The sequence below is a fragment of the Cyphellophora europaea genome, assembly GCF_000365145.1.
Source record: "Cyphellophora europaea CBS 101466 unplaced genomic scaffold supercont1.4, whole genome shotgun sequence".
Classification (NCBI taxonomy): domain Eukaryota; kingdom Fungi; phylum Ascomycota; class Eurotiomycetes; order Chaetothyriales; family Cyphellophoraceae; genus Cyphellophora; species Cyphellophora europaea.
Genome location: NW_008481810.1, coordinates 627,113 through 653,639, shown reverse-complemented (window position 1 = coordinate 653,639; position 26,527 = coordinate 627,113). Strand labels below are relative to the sequence as shown.

The window sequence follows — 26,527 nt, the reverse complement described above, 5'->3', positions numbered from 1 at the left end:
GTTCCCTAATACCCAACCCCCATGAAACTCGATTGAATCTATTCTGCAATGCTCTGATTAGCATTTCAGTCAATCTCATGTAAAAAGCCGTTCAAGTCTTGTTGAAAGCAAGGTACCGTACTGTAGCCGTATCCGATTCTATTATGGCCATCTCGTCCCCAACTCACAGGTTCACCACCGTATCTCCCAGAGAGGTTTCCCATTTATGTTCACAGGAGGGAATCCTGGACACGCACGCCATTTAGACCCTTTCGTCACCAGATTTCTTTATCGTGTCGAGCAGTCTGCGTGTCGCCAAGACTTTCACTGCCTGACACGTACATAAGTGAGGTATTGGTCCAGTTGAACGTCTACAGCCGTTTCGGAGCGAGCCAACACAGCAGCGTCGCCATATCCATGTTTGTGCCATGGAGGCAGAGGGTGCGACTTATATCAAGCAGACCGAGACAGCCTAGGTACTCTGTTGTACACGGAATTTTATGTTGCTTGAGGTGAGAATGCGGGTATTTAGCAGAAGTGCTTCAGGTTAGAGCATGAGGCGAGATCACGTAAATCGGCAACCGCCTGATGTTGGGCTCCCAAGTCCACCGGGATGTTGAGCATGCGACATGTGGGACGCTTGCGCAATTGACGGTGGTCCGTTTGTACTGCAGCCAATTTGCCGACCGGTGTTGGGGTTCAGGTCATTGCAGGTCATTGGGAGCCAGCAACCAGTAGAAGGATACCGTATACATGCCACCATCTTCGGCTGGAAACCAGGCGGCGGCAGATAGAGCAAGCATATCAGCAATACGTTGCCACATTTGATCATTGTCAGGAGGCGGCAATTGCTGCTCACAGCTTCCCTTCTACCGATTGACTTCATTAGATAGTCACCCGACACTGTACTCAGGGCTGTCCGGCTGCACTCAAAGTGGTCCCGCAGGCAATTGCGGAAGGCATTCTCAAGAATCGGTCTCTACCTCAATAGATCCACGAAAGGAGATATTGACGCGAAACGAGGTCGATGCTGGCCTCACAGCGCACCCTTCCTGGACCAAGACTTGCAAATCGAGTTTGAAGTCTCGTATCTAAGGGTTTGACGCACGAATAGATGTGATGGGTTCTTCTGCGAGAAGAACAGTACTCACAGCTGTTGATTGATACTAGTCTGATGGTAAGGGGCTGAAAAATAAGGAGGTGCGAGTGGATGTCCTGCAGATTGAAAGTGAAGGCTCGGCGGGTGGAGGGGGGCTGCCAAGCCTCGGCTACCTGAACACTGAAAGAAGCTGCAGGAGTGTCTTCATGACTTCAAGTCGCAGCCATTACTCCTCCGTTTATTGACTTTTTGTTTAGATCCTTGTATCTATCTCATCCTGTTATTCAAGCAAGCATCGACGTCCTTTCGGCTGCAGGCGATTGCGGTCCTTTGTCTGGCCCGGTCGTCGCCTCGCTTGCTGATTAATGTACGTCTTTCGAAGCCCCCGACCATCGATCCGCTACCCTCGAAAGATTTTTGTCCGATCTTGTGACAAAGAGTTGGCACCTGGAGAGAACCATTGGCATCGGGGCCGTTTTAAGAGCCAACATTTACTGACTGTGGTCAGTTAGAATTCGATTAGTGCCAGGCCTAAAATTGGTCCTCGACTCTGATGGAACAGCCAATGACGGCAATATCGCAATAACCCTGGCGGAATAGTTCAAGATGTCATACAGTATGTGAATATCCGAGAAAGACCCCAGACTCGCCCTACGAGACTTCAATGGGCTTTTATCATGGCCAACCAGATGTTGACGTTAGTTTCCAGGCACATCATACCTTTCGTCCCCAGATCAGCAGTCGGCTGTCTTTCCAGACCGGCTCATTCGACCCCTCCCGCGACGATCCTTGAAGTCCCGCCTCTCCCACGAAGCTGCTGAGTCCATCGAATACCCGCCGTCCCTACCGTCTTCAAGTTTACCCACGTACAACCACTATGGCGAAAGTGGCGAATTCATGAGCGATAGTAAGGTGTTGGTGCAGAATGGTGACGTCTACGATGATCACGATCATTATCACGACCACGACGATGACCACTGTCCCCACCATCACCATCATCACCACCATCACTGCCATCATGATGAGGACGAGGACGAGGTTGAGTCGGTGGATGACACTAGTCCGGTCGCACTGCGCAATTCAGGCTCATACCGCTCTCCGCCGAGGTCACCTCGAGGCGCACGTGCCTCAAAATACGGTGGCCATGGTGGAAGAGGCAGTGTCTCCGGTCCGGATGGCTACGAAGCCTTCGAAAATACGAACAATAAGAAGAAACGAAAGATACCAACATCTGGCAGTTTGAGTTTGCACCATTCGTCTCTAACCAACGAATTGGCACAGCTGGGCATTAGCGCCAATAAGGATGGAAGCACCGACGATCTTGTGGGTCACGGTGGTCCAGGAGCATCGGGGTTGGGTGTGCAGGGAGCTGGTAGGGGACATTACGCTCGCAAGTCCAGCGCAAGACGTCCGTTGGGCGTTTCGGTGAATGGCTCGAATCTAAGAAGTGGTACAGCAAAATACGACCAAAACATGGCAGCAACTGCCAAAGGTAAATCTGCGGCCCTCCTATCGACTGTGTGAAACTAACAATTCCAGCCGAAGATTCCAAAGATCAAGGGATCATCTCGGCTGCGATAGCAAATGCCACCGCTTTGCTGAGAAAACCACTTGGAAAGGGCCAGGAAAATATGGGCGTACTCGATCAACAAGCGAAACAAGCATCGGCGAATTCCCAGTTCACATTCACCTGCGAGTCAGACGTAAAAGGTGTCACTTTTCCCGAACAGAGCCTGTACAGTCCTGGCTATACACAGCGAAGCGGGCACCTTCCACCTCCCAGTGGACCGAGCAATGGACAAAGATTGCCCAATGCTCAAGGCTCGCAGATCGGGACAACCCCTGCGGCGCAGACCGCACAGCAACCACCTCCAGCCCAAGGTCAGGCAAACACAGCTGGTCAAGCTAGGAAGCCACGGAGACGGAGAGGTGATGTGTACGCTCTTGCAGCTCGCCAGCGGAAGCTTCAGCAGGAGTACTCCAACATTCAACACCCACCCGCTCCGGAGGACATTTGGATTTGCGAGTTCTGCGAGTACGAGAGCATCTTCGGGCAGCCACCTCGTGCCTTGATCCGACAGTATGAGGTAAAGGACAGGAGGGAGCGAAGGCGGTTAGCTGAAAAACGTCGATTGCTGGAAAAGGCTCGCGCGAAGAGCAGACGATCGAAGGGCAAAAAAGCCAATAAAGGCGCAGCAAATGCTTCTCGACAAGCGGCCAACCCGCAGCAAGATTACAACGACTCTCTGGATCCCGAGGAGAACCTGGACTTGGATTACGGGTACGACGAGGAACCTCTACCTATGCCAGATCCACCGACTGCGCAGCAGCCCATACCTAGCGGCAACAGCGGGGAAAGTGGCGACGATGTTGACAAAGGATAGTATGCAGCTATCCTCTGCCATTTCCGTTGTCTGTGTTTCCTGCGTTGCTTGCGGTGTGCGTTTGGTTATGTTGGCGTTGGCTTGTTTTAGCATAGAGTGTCTGTGTGTCACCTGTCTTTCCGTTATTGTAATGTTCTGCACATACTCTGCTCCTAATGAAGATTCCCAACCAATATTACCTGTCATGTCTCGTGTTGTGGCTGGAGAGAAATGCATTGGGCTCTGAAGGCTGTTGCGGGGGGGGCTGACGGGGGGCCGGATGAGCATTTCCGGGGCGGTTAGTACCTCGCCAGCAAGCGCAATGCGTCATATGTGGCAGGGATTGTAGCCCTGGAATGTGATGCCTTCGCCATGCATTTCACCTCGTACCTAGCCACGCTTCTATTGACTCTTGCTATGACTCTGTGCGTTAATACCAACGGGCCTCGCAGCTATATGTCGTGCTCACGAGCTCAAAGATCAAGTGGCCTTCTACATACGTCTTAGCAGACCTGTCTACCAACAATCTCAAACTCCCACGTAAAGCCAACAGCCATGGGATTCGAGTTTCCCGAACTTCACAAGCGGACGTGGGCCAACCTCATCGGGCGGCTTTGTCAGTTAGTGGGCGCAATCGTAGTCTGTGCCTGTAAGTTTCCTCCTCGCAAGCTTCTCCCTTGGTGCTGTTGATGCTGATACCTGCCGACGCAGACTACGGCCGAATCCTCAACAGAGCTATGAAAGAAGACGTCTACTCGGACTCGAAATGGGTCTACGCGGTCACCGTCGGTGCGATATCAGGCCTCACCGCGTTCGCCTATATCGTGTGGGGCCTACTTCTGGAATTTCGAGCGATTGCCCTGCTCTTCGCGTGGGATGCCGTCATCGTTATTCTTTGGCTGGTGTGCTCCGGCATCTTTGGCAAGATGTACCTGGGAGAGAACGCGGAGATGGATCAGGGGATCCAGGATATGAAGATTGCGGCGGGGTTTGATTTGGCTAATATGCTGCTCTGGATTATTTCGGCGAGCTATTGTGGCTGGATCATCTTTGTGGCGGATAGGAAGCTCTTGAGTGAGGGGAGGGCCAAGCCGCGGCCCAAAGAGGAACGTGCAGGAGGTTTGGAGGAGCAGCAGCTATAGAGAGTCTGAAGGTGTACGAGTGTGTCTGACATTAGTGGTATTGCATGAGTACCGGTGTTGTAGAACTTGAGTCAGGCACAGTACGGCGCGAGCAATAATCATCGATGCTGACTGCTCCGCTGACTGCTCCTGGGCTTATCTATCCGAGAGTGCGATAGTGGATCCGGAAATGCCAATCCGCGCACATTAACGCAGCTTCTCCAGCCCCCCTCCAAATCCAATTCATGCACCCCGAAAAGGCTTCGACCCTAACTGAACTTTCAGGTTGCATCGCATACCGACGCGTCGGAAAAAAGCGAGAAACCCCCGACTGATGCATGCTGTGTGAGGGAAATGAGACATTCACCGTTGCAATTTTCCGTGGTCTAGCAAGCCACGGGGCGTGGGATGCTGCAAATCTGGCCATCTGGGGCCTCTGGACCTCTCATCTAGTCGCGTTCAGAAGCGTGCGCAAACTCGATCCAGCTCAACGATCCACCCTGGCCCGCCTGGACCCTTGCTTGTTACTTACCAAAGTATGGCGGAGCCGCGTCGGCCGCGTCAATTCCCCCTGCCAAGGGCGACGAGACCCTCCTCGACCCTCTTCGAGACCCCCACTCGATGATGTCAATTCTTCAACAAATAAATCTGACAAAGTGCTCTCAAGGTGGATAACTGCTATACTGTACACAAACTCTTCAAGCTCGTCGCCTGTCCTCTGCCTCAAGCTTCATCAAACAGCCATCACCTACTCTCATCCCCGAGGCGTTCCTCACGCCGTTCGATTTCGTCTTCCCATCTCCTCCGTCAGAAACCCACGGGTGCTTCAATAGTTCCCAATATGTATCGACACAGCCTTCTCCAAGCTTCAAGACAGGTGCTTGCCAAACCCTCCACAGCGCCTGCTGCTGCTTCCAATGTTGGGCGGATCGCGGCAGAGGTGCCAACTACACCGTCGACGCGAATCTCTAGAGCCTGGGTTTCGTCCTCGATCAAGCGGCCGAACAAAGACGACCCTTACCACAAGGCATCAACAGCTGCTACAGGGACGAGCGCTGGTGCACACGAGGGATCAAGCAGGTACGCTACCCAATCTAGTGCAGTGAGCATGGCCTTTCGATTGCAGCCGGGGCGTCGTCCCGGCCTACTCGTAAAGCTGCTGTCTACACTACATGGACTCTCTTTGCTGACTGCACACGTTCACTAACTTTTCTCAGCCGTTAGTTACCACTCAAAGTTGCTCGAACGAAGATAGCCCCAGGAATAGTAGCTGGGACTACGTCTTTAGTGCCTATTCCGGAGCTGTTTCCGATACGGGCGAGCTTTCCATCTATCTCGACTCAAGCTTGCTGACACCTTTTAGGAACCGATAACCAGATTAGCTTCGAATACCCTGAAGATGAACAATTCCCGCGTGAACCTCCCGTGCAGGGCCGCGGTGGAGTCCACTTGAAACGAACACTCGCCAGCTTCTCGCTTGAAGGCCGGACTGCGATCGTCACTGGAGGCGCTAGAGGCCTCGGTCTTGTCATGGGTCAAGCATTGATCAGTAGCGGCGCTGACTTGGCAATTGTCGACATGAACAAGGAGGAAGCTGAGCATCAGACCAAGGCTATGCTCGATCAATTCAAGAAAGACAACCCCAACTCCGAGGACTACGATCGGAGCAAGTTTCCAGGTGGCAAGAAGGGAGGCATCTTCCGCTCTCCCAAGATCACTGCCCATTACTGCGACGTAGCTGATCCGGAGTCGGTCAACAGCTGCTTGGCTGAGATTATTAACACTCACGGCAAGGTCGATCACCTAGTCACCTCAGCTGGCTTCACCGAGAATTTCGCTGCTGAGCAGTACCCCTACGACCGAATGAAGAAGCTGTGGGGCGTCAACGTCGACGGCACCTACCTTTTCTCGACTGGCGTTGCTAACCACCTTATGGCTCGCAAGGCTCCCGGCAGCATCTGCATGATCGGTAGCATGTCCGGCTCCATTGTCAACGTTCCACAGCCGCAGGCACCCTACAACGCCGCCAAGGCCGCCATCCGCCACCTCGCAGCCAGCTTGGCTGTCGAGTGGGCGCATGCCCATATCCGCGTCAACTGTATCTCGCCAGGTTACATGCTCACCGCCTTGACCAGAAAGATCTTGGACGACAACCCAGAGCTAAACAAGACCTGGACCAGTCTGATTCCCGTCGGAAAAATGGGCAGACCTGAGGGTACGTAGCGCATCGCGCTTGATGTCAACAGTCACACTGACGATTCTTAGACTTGATGGGCGCCGTCACCTACCTGCTCAGCGACGCTTCTGGCTACGTCACAGGCGCTGACCTGAGAGTCGATGGAGGTATGTCACACTCAATCTTCCATTTCACTCTACACCTCCCATGTCATTCTTTCACCTTCAAATGCCTCCACATTGCGCCACTCGATGAAACTTCACCCGCTGACCTCACTCCAGGTTACACTTGCACATAAGCCATCGTCGACTCGGGAGGACATGGATCCTGCTGTGTTATACAATGCGAGCAGGGCGCTCGTGAGCCCATCGGCCAAAACAGAAGTGTGGATTGGTAGCATGGCATAGCGCCTACGCTGGGATGAAAGCCGGAGCTCGAACCACGGTTGTTGGCATTTTGGGTACGCAGGCGTGGCGCCACGGGACTTAATAGAAGGAGCAGGGAGGTGAACAGGATGGTTGAGGAAAGAAAAAAGTATTCTTTGTCTATTACACCAAACATTTCCCACTGTGCTCCTGCGCGCAGAGATATTTTGCAGCCCCAAGGACCACTCCCAGGAAGTTTTTGACACTGACACGCCTTTTCTAGTAGTCCACCGCCGTCAAGAACATTTGCGAATACATGCTGCGGGGATTAGAACCGAATGATGACCGATCTCAAACCTGAGGCCACTCAACGCCCCTCTAACCACGCCATCCGATCTTTCCTCAATCCCCATCACCTCACATTGACAACCACCTTCCCCACCCCTCCCTTCCCACCATACACGGTGCTACACGCCTCCCTCACGCCCTCCAAATCCCTCAAGTCCACCCTCCTCCCCACCACGGGCCTCAACTTCCCCTCCGCCACATAGCCACTCAACGTCCTCAAATCCTCGCCATTCGGCTCCAGGAACAGGTAGCCGTATTCCACCCCCCAGCGTTTGGCTCTTAGCTGCCTCACGCCGTCGGTGACATTGAGCGTCATGCGCACCCACGAGGGGACCTGCACGGGCGGGAGGCCGTGGGGGCGCTTCATCATTTGGCATTCCTGCAGTTGGGCGCCCGAGGGGGACGTGGAGATGGAGACGATGCGCGAGGTGTGGGGCACCATGAGGGAGAGGAAGGACATGGCTTGGCCGGTCGTGTCGAGGAGGAAGTCGATGGATTGCGGGGGGATACTGGTGTGAACGGAGGTGGTGGTGTAGTCGATGACTGTTCATGATCAGCATGAAGGCAATGGGAAGCAAGGGTCTATAAGGCCTGGCTGGTCGTTTTGGGTGGGGATGGTCATACGCCGGGGGGGGGGGGGGGGGAAGAGGAGAGGTGATGACTGAAAACTTACTCTGGTCAACGACCCCCTCGCCCAACAGCTCGGGCACGCGGGCGACCTTGGCCGTCGAGACGGACGTGATGACTTTCCCCGCGCTGAACACGTTCTTGGCCAGTTGGCACGCGTACGCGCCCGTGCCGCTCAGCGCCGCGGGGATGAACACCGTCTTGCCCTCGAGCGAGCCGCGGTACTTCCGCAACGCCTGCAGCGAGATCATGGCCGCGAGGGGAAGTGAGGCGGCGTCGCCGAAGGAGAGGGCGGGTGGCTTCAGCGCCAGGAAGCGGTCGGGACATTTGACGTACTCGGCCAAGGAGCCTCGGCTCGGTTCCGGCAGTCGCACGAAGACCTCGTCGCCCTCCTGGAAGGACGTCACGCCGCCGCCCACCCGTTGCACGACGCCGGCGCAGTCGTAGCCGATCTTGTAGGGGAACTGGTCCTTGAAGGCGGCTTTGAGCGCGCCCGAGGCTTTCTTCACGTCGATGGGGTTGACGCTTGCCGCGTGGACCTGGATGAGGACGTCGTTGGCGTCCGTGACTTCAGGGCGGGGAAGGGTGGTGAGTTCGTAGGCCGCGGGCGAGGTGTATCTGGGTGCGGTGATGCACTGCATCGTGGTGGTACTGGTAGTATCGGGCGCCATGGCCGAGTCGAATATCTATCTGGATTTGGGTATGAGCCATATGGGCTCGATTGTGTGTCTGAGAGCATATATGTGAAGCAGTAGTTTTGCCACTGGGTCAGTCGTCGGAGGAACTGATCATCCGCCGTATATGGGCTGAAAAGGGACCGGTTGGTGTGCTATGGGCTAACTTCGGACCGACCGAAACTCGAGGAATTTTAGAGTTTTGTATAGGGAATAATGCTTGTATACCTTATGCACGGTCTGTAGTCAGCAAATACATATGCTGTGCTACTTCGAAGAATGCTTCAACCGAGGTACAAACAAACCCCTTACCAGTAGTTTTGATTTGCGCAAGGGCCAATGCTGGTCAGGAATAGATAAAGTATTTGGTGACTTGCAAGGGGGCCATGCGAATTCAGCCCTACCTTGCCTCCTGATGAGACGAGCCTTGTCCCTGAGTAATCAACATCGTCCTTGAGGCCGGTGACGATTCTGGCCCAAACTCTGGCGGAGTGGATGCTCTGAAAGAAGCCATTGCTGGATCATACATATAGCCACTAATGAGTGGCTGCTGCTGACCTTTGGGTGGCGGTGTCGTACAGTGTTTGTGAGATGGCAGATGTCGCTTCTGTGGAAGACTTGGGTCTCGAGTGTGCGAGTCTGGGGCAAAGACTGGAGGCGACCACAACTATGCCTTCTAGAAGGATTGCGGGACTCTCCTCCATTTATTGGATGGCAGCTGGTCATCCTCTGTACCAAGTCCATTCAAGAAATGGTCGTGGAGTGTAGGATGCTCGCTGGCGAGCCAGAAGAAGCTGGGCCATTAGCTATCAAAGCTAGCTGCTCGAGATGCAAGACATTCAAGGCCATATGTATCCTGCGATTACCTTTATGTATATGTATACCTATGCAAGGCCTACCAAGCCAAACTTCTCTCCTCATGCGCACTCAGCCGCGCGATTCGTGGGACCCGTCGTTCCACTCTCATCCATCCCAGCTCCCTCAACTCTCTCCACCACCCACCCCCTCCCTCGTCGCGTCCCTCACCAACTCCTCCTTCTCCTCCCCGTCATGGCAAACCCGCGAGCTGCAAGGCTTGCGTCTTGGCTGCCTATTGGGGAAGAGCCGGTTGAAACTGCGAAGTGTGATTGGCTATAGCATTCCATATCTGGGGGGGTATCAGCCTCCTCAAATTCCTTCGAGTAGATTGGCCAGGGTAGCTCACAGTAGAATAAATACTGTCTCGAAGTTCCATGCAAGTCTTGCACGAGCGGATTGGAGAGGAATCCCAACGGTGAGAATTGGGTTCGTTGCAATCGATCCTCTGCCAGCTGCTTGAATGTCCTTCCACCCATGTTCCCACAACTGGCAAGTCCCGACTCCTAGCGCAATAGGCGCTGATAGCCCAGACATTCTTGTCCTCTTTGGATACATTTTAGACATTGTGGAAGAGATCCATCGCGATTCAAGCGTCGCCGTCGGCAGCTCTGGCATGCGTTGGGGCCGTTTTGGCGGGCGGACGTGGCACCGGGCTATAGCTTGACATCCAGAGCAACATCATGCACTCAGTCGTTGAATATGGTGCAAAACTTTCATGGTAAGGAGACTATTGAGCGTTGCTCGAAACGTCGGCGTAATTAGAACAATTGTGATGAAACCGGGGCCACAGTGTTCTCGCTCTTCCTAAAACCTCCAGCTGTCAACATCGAGCCTCTGAAAGTACGAGTTCTGTAGATCGAGGCCTACTTCTACTCCTCTCGGCATCGATGGAACAAGACCATGCTTTCGCGAGCAAGTACTTAGGAGTAGGTGCATCTCGGATGTTTCGACAGCGCGAGAGTGATCACGCGGACAGCAGAGCAGCACAAGGCCATTACGAAACACGCTGATGAAAGCAGGGCACCAGTAGGGCGTCTTGTAGAGCAGGAATGTCGGAAAGAGCCCCGTAGGACGCGGGATGTACATTAGCGACGCTTCTCATCAAAGGTTCCGGGTGCGGGAAAGCCGTTAGCAGGCTCGGGAGCCGCCTAGACTAGTTCCTGGACAGTAAACCCCCCCTTGCCTCTGCAGTGCATAGCCGGCGCTATCCCTACTCGTGATATGCCGGCCTAGACAACCCACGCTTCGGGCCTGCAACTCCATCTTGGATTGTGATGTCTACCACGTTCCCATCCCACACACTCAGGCCAGCCAAAAGTCTAGTGGCATGTTATCGCTGTACTCCGTCATCTGTGAGCAGATTCCTTCAGGGATCTAGACCCGATGATATCCTCAGGGCGCACCTGCTTTGTCTCCACACCATCCGCGTGGGAGTCGGAAGGAGTCAATGCAAAGCCCTTGTCGCCTGTATGTACTTACCGTGTTCAGAAGCAATTCACACTTGTCTACCACAAGAACCTGACATCCGGCACTCACTTGACCGCTCTCTTCCTTGTTGCCACCCACTTCTGTTGTTCTTAGCTTTTCGGGTCACGTGGGTAGCTAGTACACGCGCTTCAAGTCTTCACCGCTCAGGCTCAGGTATCCTCATCGTCATCGGCTGTGCCCTGCAAGTCTGCCAAACTCGTCACCAGCGGTCCATCACATCTTCCTTTGGCAATGCTGATACCCGCTCGTCTTGAGATTTCCTACTTTTACCTGGGTATCGCCACTCCTTGATGGACATGAACCCGGCTCTTCCGCCAAACCTCATCAATCCTGCTTTCGAAGAGCTAGAAGAGACTGCATTGACGGCGGATGTCAGCTTCGCAAAGGACACGAGCTTCCTTTTCAGATGCTGGCAAAGTAAGGGACCGCGCTCGACCAGTCCCGTCTCGTGCTGATCAACTCCAAGCGTACCATGTACAAAGACAGTTCGCCGATGACATGACAGTCCCGCGTTCCGGCAATCTGTTCTGGCGCGTATGGAGCAACCCAAACCTCAGGTCAATCTCCAATCAGGAGTTCAACCAGCTGTGGCAGAGATGCGGACGCCATACCCCGCTGGCGCCGTATCGGCCGGATCCGATCGCATGGTCGTCGTATGTGGGGAGGCCATCTATCAACCCATTGCCAGTGAGTCCAACTGGGGGTCTGATGTCCAAAGATTAATAGTCACAGCCGCCTGCGGAGACGAATCCTGAAGTCCAGCAAGCCCCGTTATCACCCATCAGCCCACGAGCTACCAAGATTACCTTTGACCAGCATAGTCTAGACTCGCCTTCCCAAGCGCGCCGAGAACGTGGTCCTTCTGGTGGCGCTGTAAGTGCTGCTCCGCCACCGAGACCTGCGTTCAAGAGGACTACGAGCGGTCGCACCATGACCTCTACCGGTTCAGCGAGAGGAGGCAGAAGTCGACCTCCATTGCCACGGCGAAAGTCAAGCCAGAGCCGGGGAAGCGTTCGCACTGCGGAACCAGCAGCAATCCAGGCGGTTAAGCACGATGAGCAGCATGCAAGCAGTATAAGCAAAGGTCAAGATACGAATCCATGCCCAGATGAATCATAGTACTGACGTTTCACCAGCTCGAGCAAAGGGGACTTTTGAATTAGGATCTTCATGGCAGAGTGAGGACGAATCAAATGAAGAGAAGCCTGACCTCCCTCGGAGTTTTACGGGGTCTCTCGTTGAGCCGGGGTTTCGAAGTAAGTTCGTCGAACAGCGACAACTTTCGATCGGATCAAGCCTTCCGACCTCAGAAGCAATTCGCAAAGTCCGAAGCTCTGTGCGTTTCGCAGACGAGGACGACAGCATCCCTGCAGACAAGGGTAAGAGAGTAGAGCGGCCCGGTCTGGATGAAGGTGATGATAGGGAAAAGCGCGGGCGGTCGAACAGCCAAGTTCTCACCGATAGCGACGGATCAGAGGGCGCTCCCGAGCTTCAACGGGTGCACAGCCAGCTCAGCATGCTCATCAAGGACAAGAGGAAGCAGAGCGGCAGTCAAGACCTTGGGCCGTGCTCACAACCCGAGAGTGAAAGAGCTGCCGAAGCGCGTCGCAAGAGGGAGGAGCTACTCAAGCAAGGTCGACAAGCTGCTGCACCCATCATACCGACATCGAGACCAGGGAGACCAAGCTATGATGACGAGGGTGGGAGAGATCGCTCGCCCTCACCCAATGCGACGTTTTAGTTCTAGGGTTGGACGGGAGGTCATTTGTACATCAGCATGACTTACGACGAGACGGCATAGAACATTGTTGTACCATCACCAGTATCTGGTACAGCCAGCGCAAGCATCTTTCGGGTCTAGACAGCATTAGAGAGACAATAGTAATATCGCGTCTTGACGCTTGTCTGTACTCGTGGCCATCTCAGAGGTTCTGGTGCTCTGGTGCTTGGGCCCATCAACCAGCCTTGTGCCCATCATTACAGCCTCGCCGCGTCGGGGTATTCGTCGGTTCTTGAGATGTCAATTGCCTATCCGCACGCGAAGGTCGTTCTCACGACTTCAACAACGATAGCATTGTCATATCGCGACGCGGCTGTGTGTGCTTCGTAGGTGATCGAACCTACGCTTGCAGCTGCGATGAGGCTCGTATCGCGTAGGTTAGAGTGCACATACTGAGACGCGTCTGGCCTGCTCAAGGACTTAGGACTTAACGGCTCTAGGCGAGTAAGGTTGGAGAAAATCGCTTGCCGATCACTTCCAGATCCACTTGTCGGGGCTTGAGCCAATCAGGAATTATGACGGAAGTTGAGCGCTGCTGGCGGTGGTCGCAGCACCCTGGGACTCTCACAAGAGGTTGCTGCGCTGCGACGCCTCTCTCGCCTTTTCCCCTCCCACCATAACTCTCTCTCTTGCCCTTGTGCAGACTGCAAGTACTTGCTTCAGTCCATCATGTAAACTAATCTTGCTCTGGGCGAGATCACTTATTTTCCACAAGAAACTGCACCCTTGTCACTGATCTGCTTCTACACCACACCAAGCCTCGTCTTTGCACGACACAGGCCTTTTGCACCCAGGAGCACCTCTGAGCCAGCAGTCAAGATCAACGACATCGCTGGACGTCCTCTAAACTCCCAGTCGCCATCTTACATTGCTCATAAAATTCCTGCAGTGCATCGGCGTTCCCAACTCTAGACTATGTCCCCGCGTCGTTCCTCACGAGCCCGCAGCTCAGCAATCCCACAAGCTCCCTCCCAAGCCGGCTCCTCAAATTCGTCGACCTACGCAAAGAACACTCGTACTGCACAACGCTCAGAGTCCATCGAGGATTCTGCTACACTCGACGGCGACGCCTCCACGGAACCGATGGCGCCACGACGGAGCCGACGCAATGGCGCCGAAGACTCTCGAGACCCCTCTCAGATCGCAAAACAAGAGCCTGGCCTAGAAAGCATGCAAGATCCACTTGAAGATGATCCTGAAGAAGTCACACGCTGCATATGTGGTAGCTCGGAGTATCCGGGCCCAACGCCCTCTGTGGTGGCCGCGGGGAAAACCTCATGTGAGTGCAACCAAAGCCCCCGTTGCACCGCAAGACTAACTGCAACAACAGCGGTAGACCCCTTCAATAAAGACATTGGCGACTTTTTCGTCCAGTGCGATAAATGTCTTGTGTGGCAGCACGGCGGCTGTATGGGTTTCCACGACGAGGCAAATTTGCCAGAAGAATACTACTGCGAACTGTGCAAGCCCAAGCTACACAAAATTGAAATCACTACCCACGGGTAAGCTTGACTGTTCCGCAGGCCCGCAGACAGATGGCTAACAGCTCCCAAGCAAACGATCCCACTACCTCCCCAACCAACAGCCGCAGCCGCAGCCGCAGCCAGAGAAACCTCAATCTTCTAGATCCTCCTCCCTCTCCTCTGGCGACCCTAGTAAGAAAGAAAGCAAGAATGCTATGTCTGAAAGCACCAGAAGACGGGCGACCATGAACAGTCGCGGTGCGTATGATGAGGACGAAGCCCTGCGGCGGGCCATTGAAGAGAGCAACCGGGAGCTCGGGGTAGGCACGCTCGGTAAACGGGCAAGAGAAGACGGGGATGAGTATGTGAATCTGATCAGCTCCTCGATCCTATGCTTATGAGAATCCAGGTCGAAGCCAGCGATGAAGCGACAACGAACAGGTTCGGTTTCGTCCGAGTCCAGACACAGTGCATCGCCTCCAGCCACAGATGACGGTTCTACGAAAGCAGGAGTCAGGAGCAAGCAGTCGTTGCGTGGGCTGGCAGCAAAGAATAGTAAAGAGCGAGAGGCAAGGGATAAAGCAAAGGAACAGCAGGCTGCTGCTCGTGCCGAAGCCGCAAGCAAACGCAACGCACGTTCCGAGCGCAGACGAGGAGAAGGTCGGTCGCAGATCGAAGCTGACAAACTTGGAGCGCTCGTGCTGACAACCGATATAGACTCACCCCCGCCGTCGCCCTCCGTATCACCGTCCAAGGCCCTCGGTGCAGCCTTGCAGAGACGCAAAGACAAGGCAGAAACACCGCCAGCTTCGTCTAGACCTGCCCCCAAACCCAAAAATTCGCGGAATCGTGGAGGCCGGCGGGTCGGCCGGAACCAGTACACCAGAGATAGGGATTTCAATGGAATGCTTGACTCGGGCACACCTATGGGTGACATGAGTGAACATAATGGGAATGCCAACGGCAGGAACTCTCCCGGACATTACAACATCAACGGTGAAAGCGGCCGCAGCAGCAAAGCCAAAACACATCCGGCACGGACCAGTCTTAACGAGATGAAGCGTCGTGTCGCGGCCATTCTGGAGTTTGTAGGCCAGATGCAAACGCAGTCCAGCCGGCACTTGGCTGCGAACAAAGGAGGAGGAAGAGCAGGAGGAGGGGCCGATCAGAGTGGCAGCGGCAGCAGCAGCGAAAAGGGCACACCCGCCGCTGCAGCTGCCACCGCGGCCGCGGGCGTGGCCAGTCTGGTGAAAGCGGTGCAAGCCGCGACCGAGGACGTGGCCGAGGCCGAGGCGCTGGACGAAGACGGCGACGCCGCGAAAGGAAAGCTCCGGTTTCGCGACGATGGCGAGTTTCGTGACATGGGCAGCACCGAGATGATGGAGGCGTTGACCCGTGAGCTCATTGCTTGGCAGAAGGTCTTTGGCGTTTATTCCAAGTGATATACGTGCACTTCACTTCATTTCAGCTGTGGTAAGCCCATTTACTATTATCTTACTTTATTATAGCGGGCGGCGGAGCTTGTAAATCGAATGATAGCGGCCAAAAAGAAGGGTTTGCGCGTGAGGATGCTACTCGGCTTTCCATTTTTTTAGGGGCAATGCCATGAAGACAAGGGAAAAGCTAGTAAGTAGGACCGACAGTTGATTGGAAATGAACTCGTTGATATGAGAGAGAGACACACACACACATACACACATATTTCCCAATGACATGGTCTATCTGGTGCTTGTCTAGTAATCGGTTTCAACCACCAACCCTCCTTCTCACCCCCGCCGGCGGCGGCGGCCCACCCTTGACCGGCTCCTCCCACTCCTTGGTCATCGGCTTGTCCGTGAGGACCGTCTCGGGCACGTAAGCCTGCAACTCCTTCCACAGCGCGGGCCACAACTTGACCAGCACCCACGCGAAGCCGGCGACGATGCACAGGAGGGTCACGACCTCGACGGTGTAGGGCGAGAGGCGCGAGGTGTCGTAGACGGGGACTTGGAGGGTTTCTGTTAGGCGGGTGCTGTTGTTGGACGGGGTCAAGTGGTAGAACATGGTGCGGGGCCCGTAGGCGCCGTCGTAGCCGAGGTGGATGCGGTCGAAGGGGTTGATGGGGAATTTGGTGCCGGAGTCGGCGGTGCAGGCCCAGTAGATGGTGGGCCAGGGGAGGGTGGTGGGGAGGTGGCTTTGTGGGGAAGGGGGAAGGTAGCGGAGGTGGAGCGGGATGGTGACGTCCCAGGTGGCTTCGGCTGGTTGGTGGAGGTTGTCGGTGGAAGGAAGGGAGGGGGTCAGGAGCAAGGTGGAGCCCCATGGTGAGGGTAGGTAGGCGGGGGCTTCGAGGTCGGTGTAGCCTGCTAGGGCGTGCACAGCGGTGATGTGGTGGGAGGCCACGAAGTTGGGGTCTGAGGGCTTGAGGGCATAGGGGTCCACGAAAATGGGAGATGGGAGTGTCAGGTGGATTTGGAGGGCGCATTGTGCGTCAGGAGGCGCCGTGGATGGAGGGGTCAGGGCGGTGGCATTGGGGAAGCTGATGCGTAGCGTGGGATGCAATCCTTGGGGCTCTGTAATGGTGGCCGTGTAGGTCTGCGGCTGAGAGGCCGGGATCGAGTGGTGCCGACTCGGGAACGAGAAGCGTGTTGGCTTGGGTGAGGTGTCTTTGCCAAGGACGGTCAGGAAGCCGGATAGTGTGAGCTCGTGTGGATCGTCCGAGGGAGGCTCGGAGGACAGGATGCCGACTTCAACGCGGGAGTTTGTGGGTGGTGTGTCGATGGAAAGGGACCAAGCATCGTTGGTCTTAGTGTTAGCTTCGGGGTCGACCAGGAATGAGGGTGGGCGCGACCAAAACGCCGTGAGGGTCAGAGTGTTGGAGATGGCATCCCAAGAGAGGTCGAGAGCATCGGCGGTGGACAGTAGGGTAGTAGAATGAATGCACAACAGTGATGAGTGCGGACACACGGTACGCTGAAGGTAGGCGGCGAGATGGTCGAGATCAGGTAGGACGGAATGGTACTGGAGCGCAGGAGTAGTGCTGAACTCGGTGGGTGTATTAGCAGATTTGATAAAGGTGTGGCTGGGAGAGCGGCATTTGAGGTCATTGTCGAACGCTTTGCGAAGCAATGGGCAGAGCAAATCATCTGAGCCACCCTCGAGGGGAGTGTAGAAGACATGCAATCCAGGCGAGAGCCGGGAGAGGTAGGGGGCCACGGTGTTGTAAAGGTGCTCTGGGGCCCAGCGAAGATGCAGCTCGTGGGCATTGATCAGAACATGTTGGAGCTCTTCTGGAAGCTCATCGAGGCTGTATTTCAACTGCTCCTCACGCGCCGCCTTGATCTCAGGCAGGAAGAAGCGGTCCTTGGTGACCTGGACAGATTCGGGGTTGAACTCTGAAGCACCATCATGGATGAATGTTGCTCTGCGCCTCATCTTCGCAAATTTGGCTGTCAGTCGCAATTGCAGATGGGGACCGATGAAGCACTGCCACAAAATATAAGTTTGCTTTGGTTTATGAAGATGCAGTCGTGTCCGGTGACTGAGCTTCCAAGGCTTCGAAGAGCGATATCAATGCTCGGCGCGGATAAATGTTTGTGCGACACATCACGTTCCCATGCGAGCCAGACCTGCACAAGCCATGACCAGCCTGGCGTGACCTGTGTCTCAAGCCCAAAGTGCCCGAGCGGCTTACTGACGAGGGACTCGATTTGAGCAAAGTGGAGAGGGATTCACAACAAAGCAGGCAACGACATCGAAAAGAATGACCGCTGGGCCATCATTGCTCTATTTACTAGTCTCCCTGATATCCTAGTTGCCGTGCCAGGATACAACATTGAGGTTTGTGGTTGTCTACCTGCCCCGTTTCCGAACCCATTTACCCTGAGATAGAGATCTGTGGCTTCCCAAACCCGCCTCAACCTTTGTGAGTGTAATATTTCCTCCAGTCGTGTACATCCTTAAAGCCGAGGACGTCTCTGATCTTCTTGTTCGAGAGAGGTGCCTCCCATTCTCCCATCTCCCTCGTGATTGGTGTGTTGGGATACTGCTTCTTCAAGAATTCGTTGGTGGGAACCGCTGTGGTGATGGTATTGTTGGTCGCGTTGAATACCTGAAAACCAAGACCATCTTTTTTCACACACAGATCGCAAATCTGACCCAGGTCTCGAGCATCGATATACGACCACGCATTTCGCTTCCGTGTCTCAGGTGAGCCGACGTGGCGAGCAAAGTCTCGTGCGTATTCATGCGGCTCAATGACATTGCCAATCACCAGAGCATAGATGTCGTTGTTGAACCGGCGAGAGAATGAGCGGGCGATGCGTTCACCTGCGAGCTTGGAGCAGGCGTATGTGTCCATTGGGTTTCTGTCGTAGGTATCCTCGTCAAGCGGGAAGGAATCATAGTCGGTGTCGCCTTGACTGAAGCAAACACCATACGTGGTTTCCGAGCTTGCAATGACGACCTTCTTGATTCCGAGCTTGCACGCAGATTCGATGACGTTATAGGTGCTCATCACATTCGCTCTGAACGTCTCACTATCCGGCACGATCATGTTCCGCGCATATGCCGCAAAGTGAACCACGGCATCAGGCGGACCGGGATGCTTCGGTAGCGAGTACTCGTCCATCGAGAATAAACTTGAGAGTGCATTGAACGTTTGCGCCCCATCGGTCAAGTCGGTCTTCATGGTGTAGACGGTCTTTCCTTCGGGGATGTGTTCTTTGGGGAAGTCAGCAAGGTCAAGGTTCAAGACCTGATGTCCTTGGCTGAGTAGATACGGGATGCAGTGTCGGCCCGCCTTGCCAGACCCGCCGGTGAAGGCGATGCGCTTGCCCGTGTTTGAAGCCATGCTGAATCTTCTGGCAATAGTAATAATGCCAGGTCGCATAGCGTTCTCAGGCTAATTGTTTCTGGGGCTTACCACGTTTTTGTACCCCAGCCCACGCTAGTGCGCTAGAAAGGATGGTGATGTAATCGCGTCCGGCAGTCTGAAGATTTCCGGCGGCTCGTATAACGAGTAAATCCCGGTGGGTTATGAGGGGCTTAGAATACTGCTGACCGTTTCTTGGATAACTTTGCACCATCCTCTTCACTTCGTCGCCTGCCAAAGCTGAAAATGCTTGACTTGTTCTTCAGCCGCTGGTTCTGCTGAGGCACCGGCGTCAAGAAGCTGGACTGTGCATTCGCTCCTGACATGTAGGGGCCTGCATTGTACGATCCCCAGGCGGCTGGGTAGTGGTGCTGAATGGGTTGCGGTTGCGGTTGAGATTGTCGAGGATCTGACGAATACCGACGAGCAGGATGGCTCTGCGGTCGCTGTTGATCTCCGTAGATCCTTTTAAGCCGTTCGGTTTCTTCGTCAATCTGTGCCTGCTTTCGCCTAGCCTCGTTCTCTTCGGCTTCGAGCATCTGCTTGACGCGACGCTCCTCGGCCTCATCTCGTTTCTTGCGTTGACGCTCTTCTGCCTCAATTTGCTGCTTCAGGCGAGCGGTCTCTGCGTCAAGCTCCCACTGACTCCTTGGATCTGTAGGTGGAATGCGCGGATCCCTCGCTGGCACGCCAGGCGGACTAACCGGCGAAGTGGCCACTTGGCTGAGCACTGGCCGTGGCGAGGTTGAATTAGATCCACTGGCTTTACGGCCCTCTGTCAAATTGAAGGTATTCTTCATCTCGCCGAAATACACATCCCGGATTACCACCGCGCCAAGGAGTAAGACGACTTCGAGGCCCTTGATGTCCTCGATGTCTACCCTGATCAAATTAGGCTCGTATAGCGTTACCTCCTTCTGACCCTGGAAGATCGCAATTGTAATGTCTGGTTCCTTGTGCTTCTTCTTCGTCCCGTCCGGGTTCAGTGCCTTTCCTGACTGAAAACACACCAGATCTTTGTTCAACTTGCTGTCCTTCTTCCACCTCAGGCCTACTCGTGGCGTATTTTCCGAGACCGATGGATCGTTCTGGCTACGGTCTAGGGCAGATGCTGATGGGGCACGGAATGTTCGTGAGGGCAATTCAAAATCCCATGACTCAGACTGGTTCCATTTGGAAGGTTTGTGTCTTACGATGACTTGCTGATCTGGGTTGTATAATTGGAGCGCGAATTCGGATGGCAAGATAGGCTGCGGCGCGGGCGGGACGCCGCCGTTGAGTCTGATCTGTTCGGCGCTCAACGATGGCTGGGTCCATTCTGGTATCAGGAGGGCTTCTGCGTATAACACATCTGAATTGTATGAATCGTAGAGCGCGGCTGCGTATCTGTTCTTGGAGCCATGCTGTTGCGGATCGAGGTGTCGTAGCGAATACTTTGGCTCAAACTCACTGCCGTAGTGTGAGAAGAGTAGGGTCTCGTTGTGTTTGTCAAGTCTGTTTGACTTCAGTCGGAATGCTACGACGAGTCAGTTGAATGTGCTTTGGTCTTGCGTCTAGACTCACTTGGCAGGCTTTCGTCCAACATGGCGTCGTAGCGAATGCAAAGTAAAGCGGCCTATCTAAAGTCGATGATTGAGCGAGGTGCCGCCTAAAGTGGATGGAGCGCTGGACGAAAAGAATGTGTGGAAAGGAACAATGGTCTATATCAATGCTTAGGAAGAGAGGAAGTCCTTTCCTCGAGGCTGTACGTTGGTCAGCCGACCGCAGTGGGAACGTCCTTCAATGCGCAGGGCACACCTGGTATGAAGGCTGAGTCGAAGGAGGGTTCGCGTGTGGACGCCTTGGGAACGCGTCACAGGCGGGCAGACCTGGGGGCTCCCGGCGTCCTTGTACCCCACAGGCGTGGCCTCTACGCCCGCAATAGTCACCGTACTTTCCTACTCAAAGACGGTGATATGCGGATTTCCAGGCACCAGGAATTTGAAGTGCCGATCATAGAACAGTTCTACTCATTATTCTGCAGCATCAGGTACAGAAGACAAGAAGTCTTGGGTTGTCTCGCACATCCGCTGCCTGTACTGACTTAGCCTCTCGGGGCCTTGGCTCGCTAGCAGGCGGTCTATGGGGAACGAGGAGGCGGTGCACCGCTCTCCATCAGTCTTCTATTCCCAGAACGGGTTGGAGGGTTATGTGTTGTCGAGAAAATGCTTAGGGCTTGTACCAGATCTCATAATCGTCCAGAAACCCCTTAGATGCCGGCAAGATGCGGCGAGCATGCACAAACTAGACAACTCTGTTGTTACACGACCATCACTGTAGTCGGAGAGCCTCCTCATCCAGTACTCCAAACAAATTCTCAACCTCCTTCAGCACGTTTTGGATCTCCTGCGCCAGTTGCCCTGTAGCCAGGGCGTACGCGTATACCACACTAAAGTCCTCGTCACTAGTCTGCTCAGAATCCACATTGGACTGGCGATATGCAAAGATCCTTGCCAGCAGCCTGTCCCTGGTATGGTCAATGCTAGGCAACGCATCTGTAGCTAGAGGAAATTCAAGCTTCATCGAGCTAGCAAGAACGCTGAACAGATGGCTGATGCGGGAGCAAAGCTGCTCCCGTTCCGTCCTCGTGGCTTGAAGCAATGCCTCCAAACCGGGTGATGGTGATACTTGCTTGGGTAGGACAGTATTCATCTCGTGAAAGACATCTAGCATCTGCACAGTGCTGTTGACAATTTTGCTGTAAACTGAATGTGGGAATGGTCCTCGAAGCTCAAATTCACTTTTGGCCGACTCTACCAGGTTTTGGAGTTTCCTGACGTATCTTTGAAGCTTGAACTCTTCGGTGAGATTCATGTACGGGTGAGGACTGTCGCCTTCCAGCAAAACGGTGAGTGGATCTCGCTTCCAGATCAGTCCCATCCGCAACCAGATCAACGACAACCCCTCCTTGAGTTTCTGTCGGGCGCTGATGGGCCATACCAGGCGTGTAATGATCAGACCCCAAACACATCCAACGATAACCGACGTGACACGGTGGGAGACGATTGGCCACATCAGTGGATTCTTCGATTTGTCCTCCTCGTCTCCGTCGTCGTCTTCATCTTGCACCGACAAGCTGTAGGCGTATAGTGCACTGAGGTTGTATGTGAGCATGATGAAGCGGCCCATTGGACCTTTGCCTCTGGCGATCGTAATGTATCCTGTCCAATACGCCATTGCAAATCCAAAAACGGCCAGCACGTACGGATCGCCGTTCGATGCTGACCATGCAATAATAGCCATGATTGCCCCGAGACATGTGCCCCAGATTCTTGAGTAACCCGTGGTGTTAGATGCTCCGATGGTCATGCTACACACCAGCATGTAGGACAAGAGACCCCATTCGCCTCTCCAATGCTGGTATATCGATCGTGTAGATCTCAAGAAACTCGGCAGAGCGTACAGGACTGCTCCAAAGCCAACCTTTATGGCGTATTTGACGTCTTCCCGCCGCAGGAAATATAAGCTGTCGTAAAGCTTCCTAAAGTACAGTCGCTTTAGTGCTTTCCATGGCGATCCGGCGGGTACTTCCGCTGAGGATTTCTCATGAGTTCGCAATTGCAGATCTGCCTCGCTTGGTTTTGACAAGAAGAGCGCATTGTCTTCCTTCACAGGCTGGTCGCGAGGTGGCTTCTGCCAAAACTTGAGCCATGACCATGTGCGTTTTGGATGGCTTTCCGCAAGCACTTCCTGCATTTCATCAAGAATAATCAGATATTCCTGTACGTCTTCTGCAACGTCGATCAAAGAAGTAGAGAAGTGGCCGCAGCATGCCGCAGCTTCTTCCCAGTCAGCTTGCACCTCCATGGGTCTCTGTCGATACATGTTCTTGTCATATATTGCATGAAGCGCTTCGGAACGAGCATTCTTGTAGAGCTCCATCGCACGCTGTAGACTTATCTTAAACTTCGGATTGAAGGTGATGGCGTAATGTTGCTCAGGATCGAATGGAAGGTCATCCAGGATCTCTTTCAATGTGAAGGCGAGTGACCGCATTGATGGACCCAGGTGATCCATGAAGATATCAAAGATCTGAGAAGGTGTCCGGAACGGCTGCTCATCCTGGACATGGCCAGGGTCCGCATTAGGCTGCGGGGACTGCAAGACCTCGTTGATATAACCAAATTGATGATTTCGAGAGCCGTGAGAGTAGGGAGAGGGTGGAACGCTTGCCCACGAACCCAAACGTCGATGCATTCCACTGTAGGAAGGGAACGTTTGCTTGATGACAACAAATTGTGTTGCTGCTGTACTCCTCAAGCCGCCGATGCTCTGACTAAGTCGCTGGATGCAGGTGGCAAGCCGCTGCTCGAACCATGATTGCCTTTCGTGACCCCTCACATAGTGCTCGTACTTGGATTCCTTGAGATTCTGTGCGAGGGTGTTGATGCTTTTTCGGTGGCGCTCGCTGACCTTGACTAACGCTTGACCTTCAAGCTCCGACTCGTCGCCTGATATAAAGCTGCTGGTGATAATTGCCAGCATATCAGAGAGACAATCTGTAGTGTCGACCATGTTCTGCTTGATCTTTCGACGAGCCGATGTAGGAAAGACCGTGAAACAGACTAAAACCGAAGCAATGACGCCACCGATGACCATCCGAAGGATCTGGGAGATCTTCTCAATGTTGAAGTCACCTTCCTGGACGGATCCCTCCTTCGTCAGAATTGTGATAAGAGTGAGAGAGGCCAGCGAACAAGCCACATTGACCAAGGGATCCCCTAACTTCAACTTGACCCAGGCCACGAAACCCAAGCCACCACCAACGAAGAACACAAGGATCAATGCGTGACCTAGTGTCAGAAGGTGAACTTTGTCTTCGAAGAAAACTGCAATGCCCATGCTGACGACGGATACCACCGCAGTGTAGGCAAAGGCGCTGAAGGCGTAGATCAGTGCTTCGAGCATGCTGCCCTCAGAACGCGAGGGATGGAAATAGACAGCAACGGTGGCAACGGTGTGCTTCGTGTCGCTACGACCAAACAGTGCCCGCAGCCAGGGTACAAAGGTGCCCATACTGGCCAGGAGGTAGGCGAGTGAGTATTTGAGAATGCCGATGCCAACAGGAGACACAGCAAAGTCTCGTGCTTTTCGGGCGGCATCTTGAGTCCGATACCAATTGTTCCTTAGCCACGTCTTTTGCCTAGGCTCGGAAGCCCGTCTGGGTAGAAGAGGTGTATGCTCCGCGACATCCTCTTCTTGTCCAACAGTGGCGTCTGCCGTTGGGGGCTCATGTAATGTGAATTTACGATTCAATCGCTCGCCGCTATCCGGATCGATGAATGTGGCTGCTCGAAGCTATATGCTGTAAGCAACTTCGTCATGGCCGTCTCGGACTGGGCAAAGCACATACACTTGCCCGACTTGTTCGAGAACTGGGCATTCGACTTCCGGGCTCGATGTCAGGCATCTCGACACAAGCCTAGCAGTACAAGTTGAGGTAAGCAGAGAGCAAGGCCGGCGTAGACAAGCGCGCAGCGCCTTCTAGCATCGGTCACCACAATGCCTCTGCTGCGAGGTTGCACTAGGTGCGAGCAACCTATCGTTCGATCGTTTATTTCGTAGCCTGCAGTCGGGGGCATTGTCGTCACCCGGAGATAATCTCCGCTAGCGGCAGCCACCACCAACCCTAGCAGAAGCCGCCACGCGAGTCCCATTTAGCGCCCATTACTTGAACCAACGATTGTACTGGCTGCTTCGTGATACATCATCCCTCTTTCTTGGCCACAGAGGCAGCGCCGTCCTTGACCTCAAGCCTGGGCGAGCGACACACTTGCATGCATTATCTGTACGATGGCCTACCGTGCTGACCTTGATGCGCATGCGAGACCGCCAGAAAACCTCCGAATCCTGTTCAAGAAGATTCAGAAAGCTTCACCCGAAGACCTTGCTCTCGATGAGGCCATTTTGGACTTTGAGAACCCTTCTTCAGTCGATCTTCATGCAAGTCCATCGAATGTCGGGTGGGATTTGGATAATCTCCGACAAGCCATAGGCCACTTTCTCAACAATGAGGCTCTATCTTCCGGCCCCAGACCATCCATATATGAAGCCAAGGCACTTCCTGGTGGGCTGCTCCTTAATGAGTGCCCTCGGCAAGCTTCTGATTGATGTAGGTCTACTCATCTACCCTGGCCTCCTATCGAGTCCAGTGCAAGCCGCGCTGTTGGACAAGTTGCTGCACCGGGATCTTGCTAACCCGGAACACTTGACCAACGTCCATCTATTCCACGAAATGATCTACCCCGAGGACACCCGGGCGGATGCTATTGACAAGACCGCCACACTAAATTCATTCTTCGCAATGAACAGCAGTACCCTACTCGAACCGAAAGATCCTGCTATACACAAGCCCATGAGCATCGCTCAGATGATGCGCCGCAAGCTACGCTGGATGACGTTAGGTGGTCAGTATGATTGGACCAACAAGGTCTACCCAGACGAAGAACCACCTTCATTTCCTGTGGACATAGCCGACCTTTTAAAGGCCTTCTTTCCTACTGTTGATGCTCAGGCAGCAATTGTCAACCTTTATACACCAGGAGACACGCTCAGTGTACATCGAGATGTCAGCGAGGAATGTGATCGAGGCCTCATCAGCGTCTCGATCGGCTGTGATGCACTTTTTATGGTAGGAAACGAAGACGATTCCAGTGTTGCAACTATCCGTCTTCGATCAGGAGATGCTATCCTGATGACAGGGTCCTCGAGATATGCTTGGCATGCTGTCCCCAAAGTGTTGGGAGCCACCTGCCCAGCATCTCTGTCTGAATGGCCACATACCCCAGTGGAACCAGCTTACCAGCAATGGCGAGGTTGGATGCAGACCAAAAGGATCAATCTGAATGTTCGCCAAATGAAGCAGGTATAGATGCACACATTGCGGCAATCTCGAGACCTATATCCACAACACGTTGGTTTACTTGCAACGATTCATTGCTGGCCGTGGATGTATTGTTGTTCTCGCCCGGGCCAAAGTGCGAGAACTGCCCTGAAGACTACTTTTGTGTATTTACCCACGCAACTGATAAAAGCATAAAAGCGGCAAACGATAGGAGCCATTGCCGCTTATCTAACAACAATGGAGATGCGCGCGTCACCAAGTACCACCCTTAGAGGCGCCCGTATTAATTCGAGGAGCGAGGACTCCAACACAGAACTCAAACCCCGCTTCACGAAGACTTCATCACTCTTGTTCCCATTCAGGCAGGTCGTTGCAGGGTCTGGTTAGCGACTGCAAGCCATATTAGAAGCCCCCAGTACGCTCCAAGGTACTCTCAGAATCTTCCCTGGTAAAG

General features: G+C 54.0%; 11 protein-coding genes across 11 annotated transcripts; 6 read left to right on the top strand and 5 right to left on the bottom strand.

Annotated features, from left to right (window-relative positions):
- Positions 1–1,684: 1,684 nt before the first annotated feature.
- HMPREF1541_04478 (uncharacterized protein) lies at positions 1,685–3,462 on the top strand (the record flags this gene model as incomplete). The annotated part of the gene is made up of 3 exons (XM_008718823.1): positions 1,685–1,694; positions 1,788–2,570; positions 2,618–3,462. The coding sequence occupies 3 exons, from the start codon at positions 1,685–1,687 to the stop codon at positions 3,460–3,462; spliced, it is 1,638 nt and encodes a 545-aa protein (XP_008717045.1).
- A 534-nt stretch (positions 3,463–3,996) lies between these two features.
- On the top strand, positions 3,997–4,583 carry HMPREF1541_04477 (uncharacterized protein; the record flags this gene model as incomplete). Its single annotated transcript, XM_008718822.1, has 2 exons — positions 3,997–4,090; positions 4,153–4,583. 2 exons carry the CDS (start codon positions 3,997–3,999, stop codon positions 4,581–4,583), a joined length of 525 nt encoding a protein of 174 aa, XP_008717044.1.
- An 820-nt stretch (positions 4,584–5,403) lies between these two features.
- Positions 5,404–7,036, top strand: HMPREF1541_04476 (uncharacterized protein; the record flags this gene model as incomplete). Its single annotated transcript, XM_008718821.1, has 4 exons — positions 5,404–5,664; positions 5,780–5,849; positions 5,926–6,777; positions 6,828–7,036. 4 exons carry the CDS (start codon positions 5,404–5,406, stop codon positions 7,034–7,036), a joined length of 1,392 nt encoding a protein of 463 aa, XP_008717043.1.
- A 479-nt stretch (positions 7,037–7,515) lies between these two features.
- Positions 7,516–8,749, bottom strand: HMPREF1541_04475 (uncharacterized protein; the record flags this gene model as incomplete). The annotated part of the gene is made up of 2 exons (XM_008718820.1): positions 7,516–7,994; positions 8,125–8,749. 2 exons carry the CDS (start codon positions 8,747–8,749, stop codon positions 7,516–7,518), a joined length of 1,104 nt encoding a protein of 367 aa, XP_008717042.1.
- Positions 8,750–12,206: 3,457 nt separating this feature from the next.
- HMPREF1541_04474 (uncharacterized protein) lies at positions 12,207–12,839 on the top strand (the record flags this gene model as incomplete). Its single annotated transcript, XM_008718819.1, has 1 exon — positions 12,207–12,839. The coding sequence occupies one exon, from the start codon at positions 12,207–12,209 to the stop codon at positions 12,837–12,839; it is 633 nt and encodes a 210-aa protein (XP_008717041.1).
- Positions 12,840–13,793: 954 nt separating this feature from the next.
- On the top strand, positions 13,794–15,783 carry HMPREF1541_04473 (uncharacterized protein; the record flags this gene model as incomplete). The annotated part of the gene is made up of 4 exons (XM_008718818.1): positions 13,794–14,157; positions 14,209–14,380; positions 14,433–14,702; positions 14,751–15,783. 4 exons carry the CDS (start codon positions 13,794–13,796, stop codon positions 15,781–15,783), a joined length of 1,839 nt encoding a protein of 612 aa, XP_008717040.1.
- A 304-nt stretch (positions 15,784–16,087) lies between these two features.
- HMPREF1541_04472 (uncharacterized protein) lies at positions 16,088–17,752 on the bottom strand (the record flags this gene model as incomplete). Its single annotated transcript, XM_008718817.1, has 1 exon — positions 16,088–17,752. The coding sequence occupies one exon, from the start codon at positions 17,750–17,752 to the stop codon at positions 16,088–16,090; it is 1,665 nt and encodes a 554-aa protein (XP_008717039.1).
- Positions 17,753–18,233: 481 nt separating this feature from the next.
- HMPREF1541_04471 (uncharacterized protein) lies at positions 18,234–19,169 on the bottom strand (the record flags this gene model as incomplete). The annotated part of the gene is made up of 1 exon (XM_008718816.1): positions 18,234–19,169. One exon carries the CDS (start codon positions 19,167–19,169, stop codon positions 18,234–18,236), a length of 936 nt encoding a protein of 311 aa, XP_008717038.1.
- A 194-nt stretch (positions 19,170–19,363) lies between these two features.
- HMPREF1541_04470 (uncharacterized protein) lies at positions 19,364–20,775 on the bottom strand (the record flags this gene model as incomplete). Its single annotated transcript, XM_008718815.1, has 2 exons — positions 19,364–20,706; positions 20,754–20,775. The coding sequence occupies 2 exons, from the start codon at positions 20,773–20,775 to the stop codon at positions 19,364–19,366; spliced, it is 1,365 nt and encodes a 454-aa protein (XP_008717037.1).
- Positions 20,776–21,500: 725 nt separating this feature from the next.
- Positions 21,501–24,639, bottom strand: HMPREF1541_04469 (uncharacterized protein; the record flags this gene model as incomplete). The annotated part of the gene is made up of 2 exons (XM_008718814.1): positions 21,501–24,527; positions 24,583–24,639. 2 exons carry the CDS (start codon positions 24,637–24,639, stop codon positions 21,501–21,503), a joined length of 3,084 nt encoding a protein of 1,027 aa, XP_008717036.1.
- A 383-nt stretch (positions 24,640–25,022) lies between these two features.
- Positions 25,023–26,100, top strand: HMPREF1541_04468 (alkylated DNA repair protein AlkB; the record flags this gene model as incomplete). Its single annotated transcript, XM_008718813.1, has 2 exons — positions 25,023–25,296; positions 25,346–26,100. 2 exons carry the CDS (start codon positions 25,023–25,025, stop codon positions 26,098–26,100), a joined length of 1,029 nt encoding a protein of 342 aa, XP_008717035.1.
- Positions 26,101–26,527: the final 427 nt, after the last annotated feature.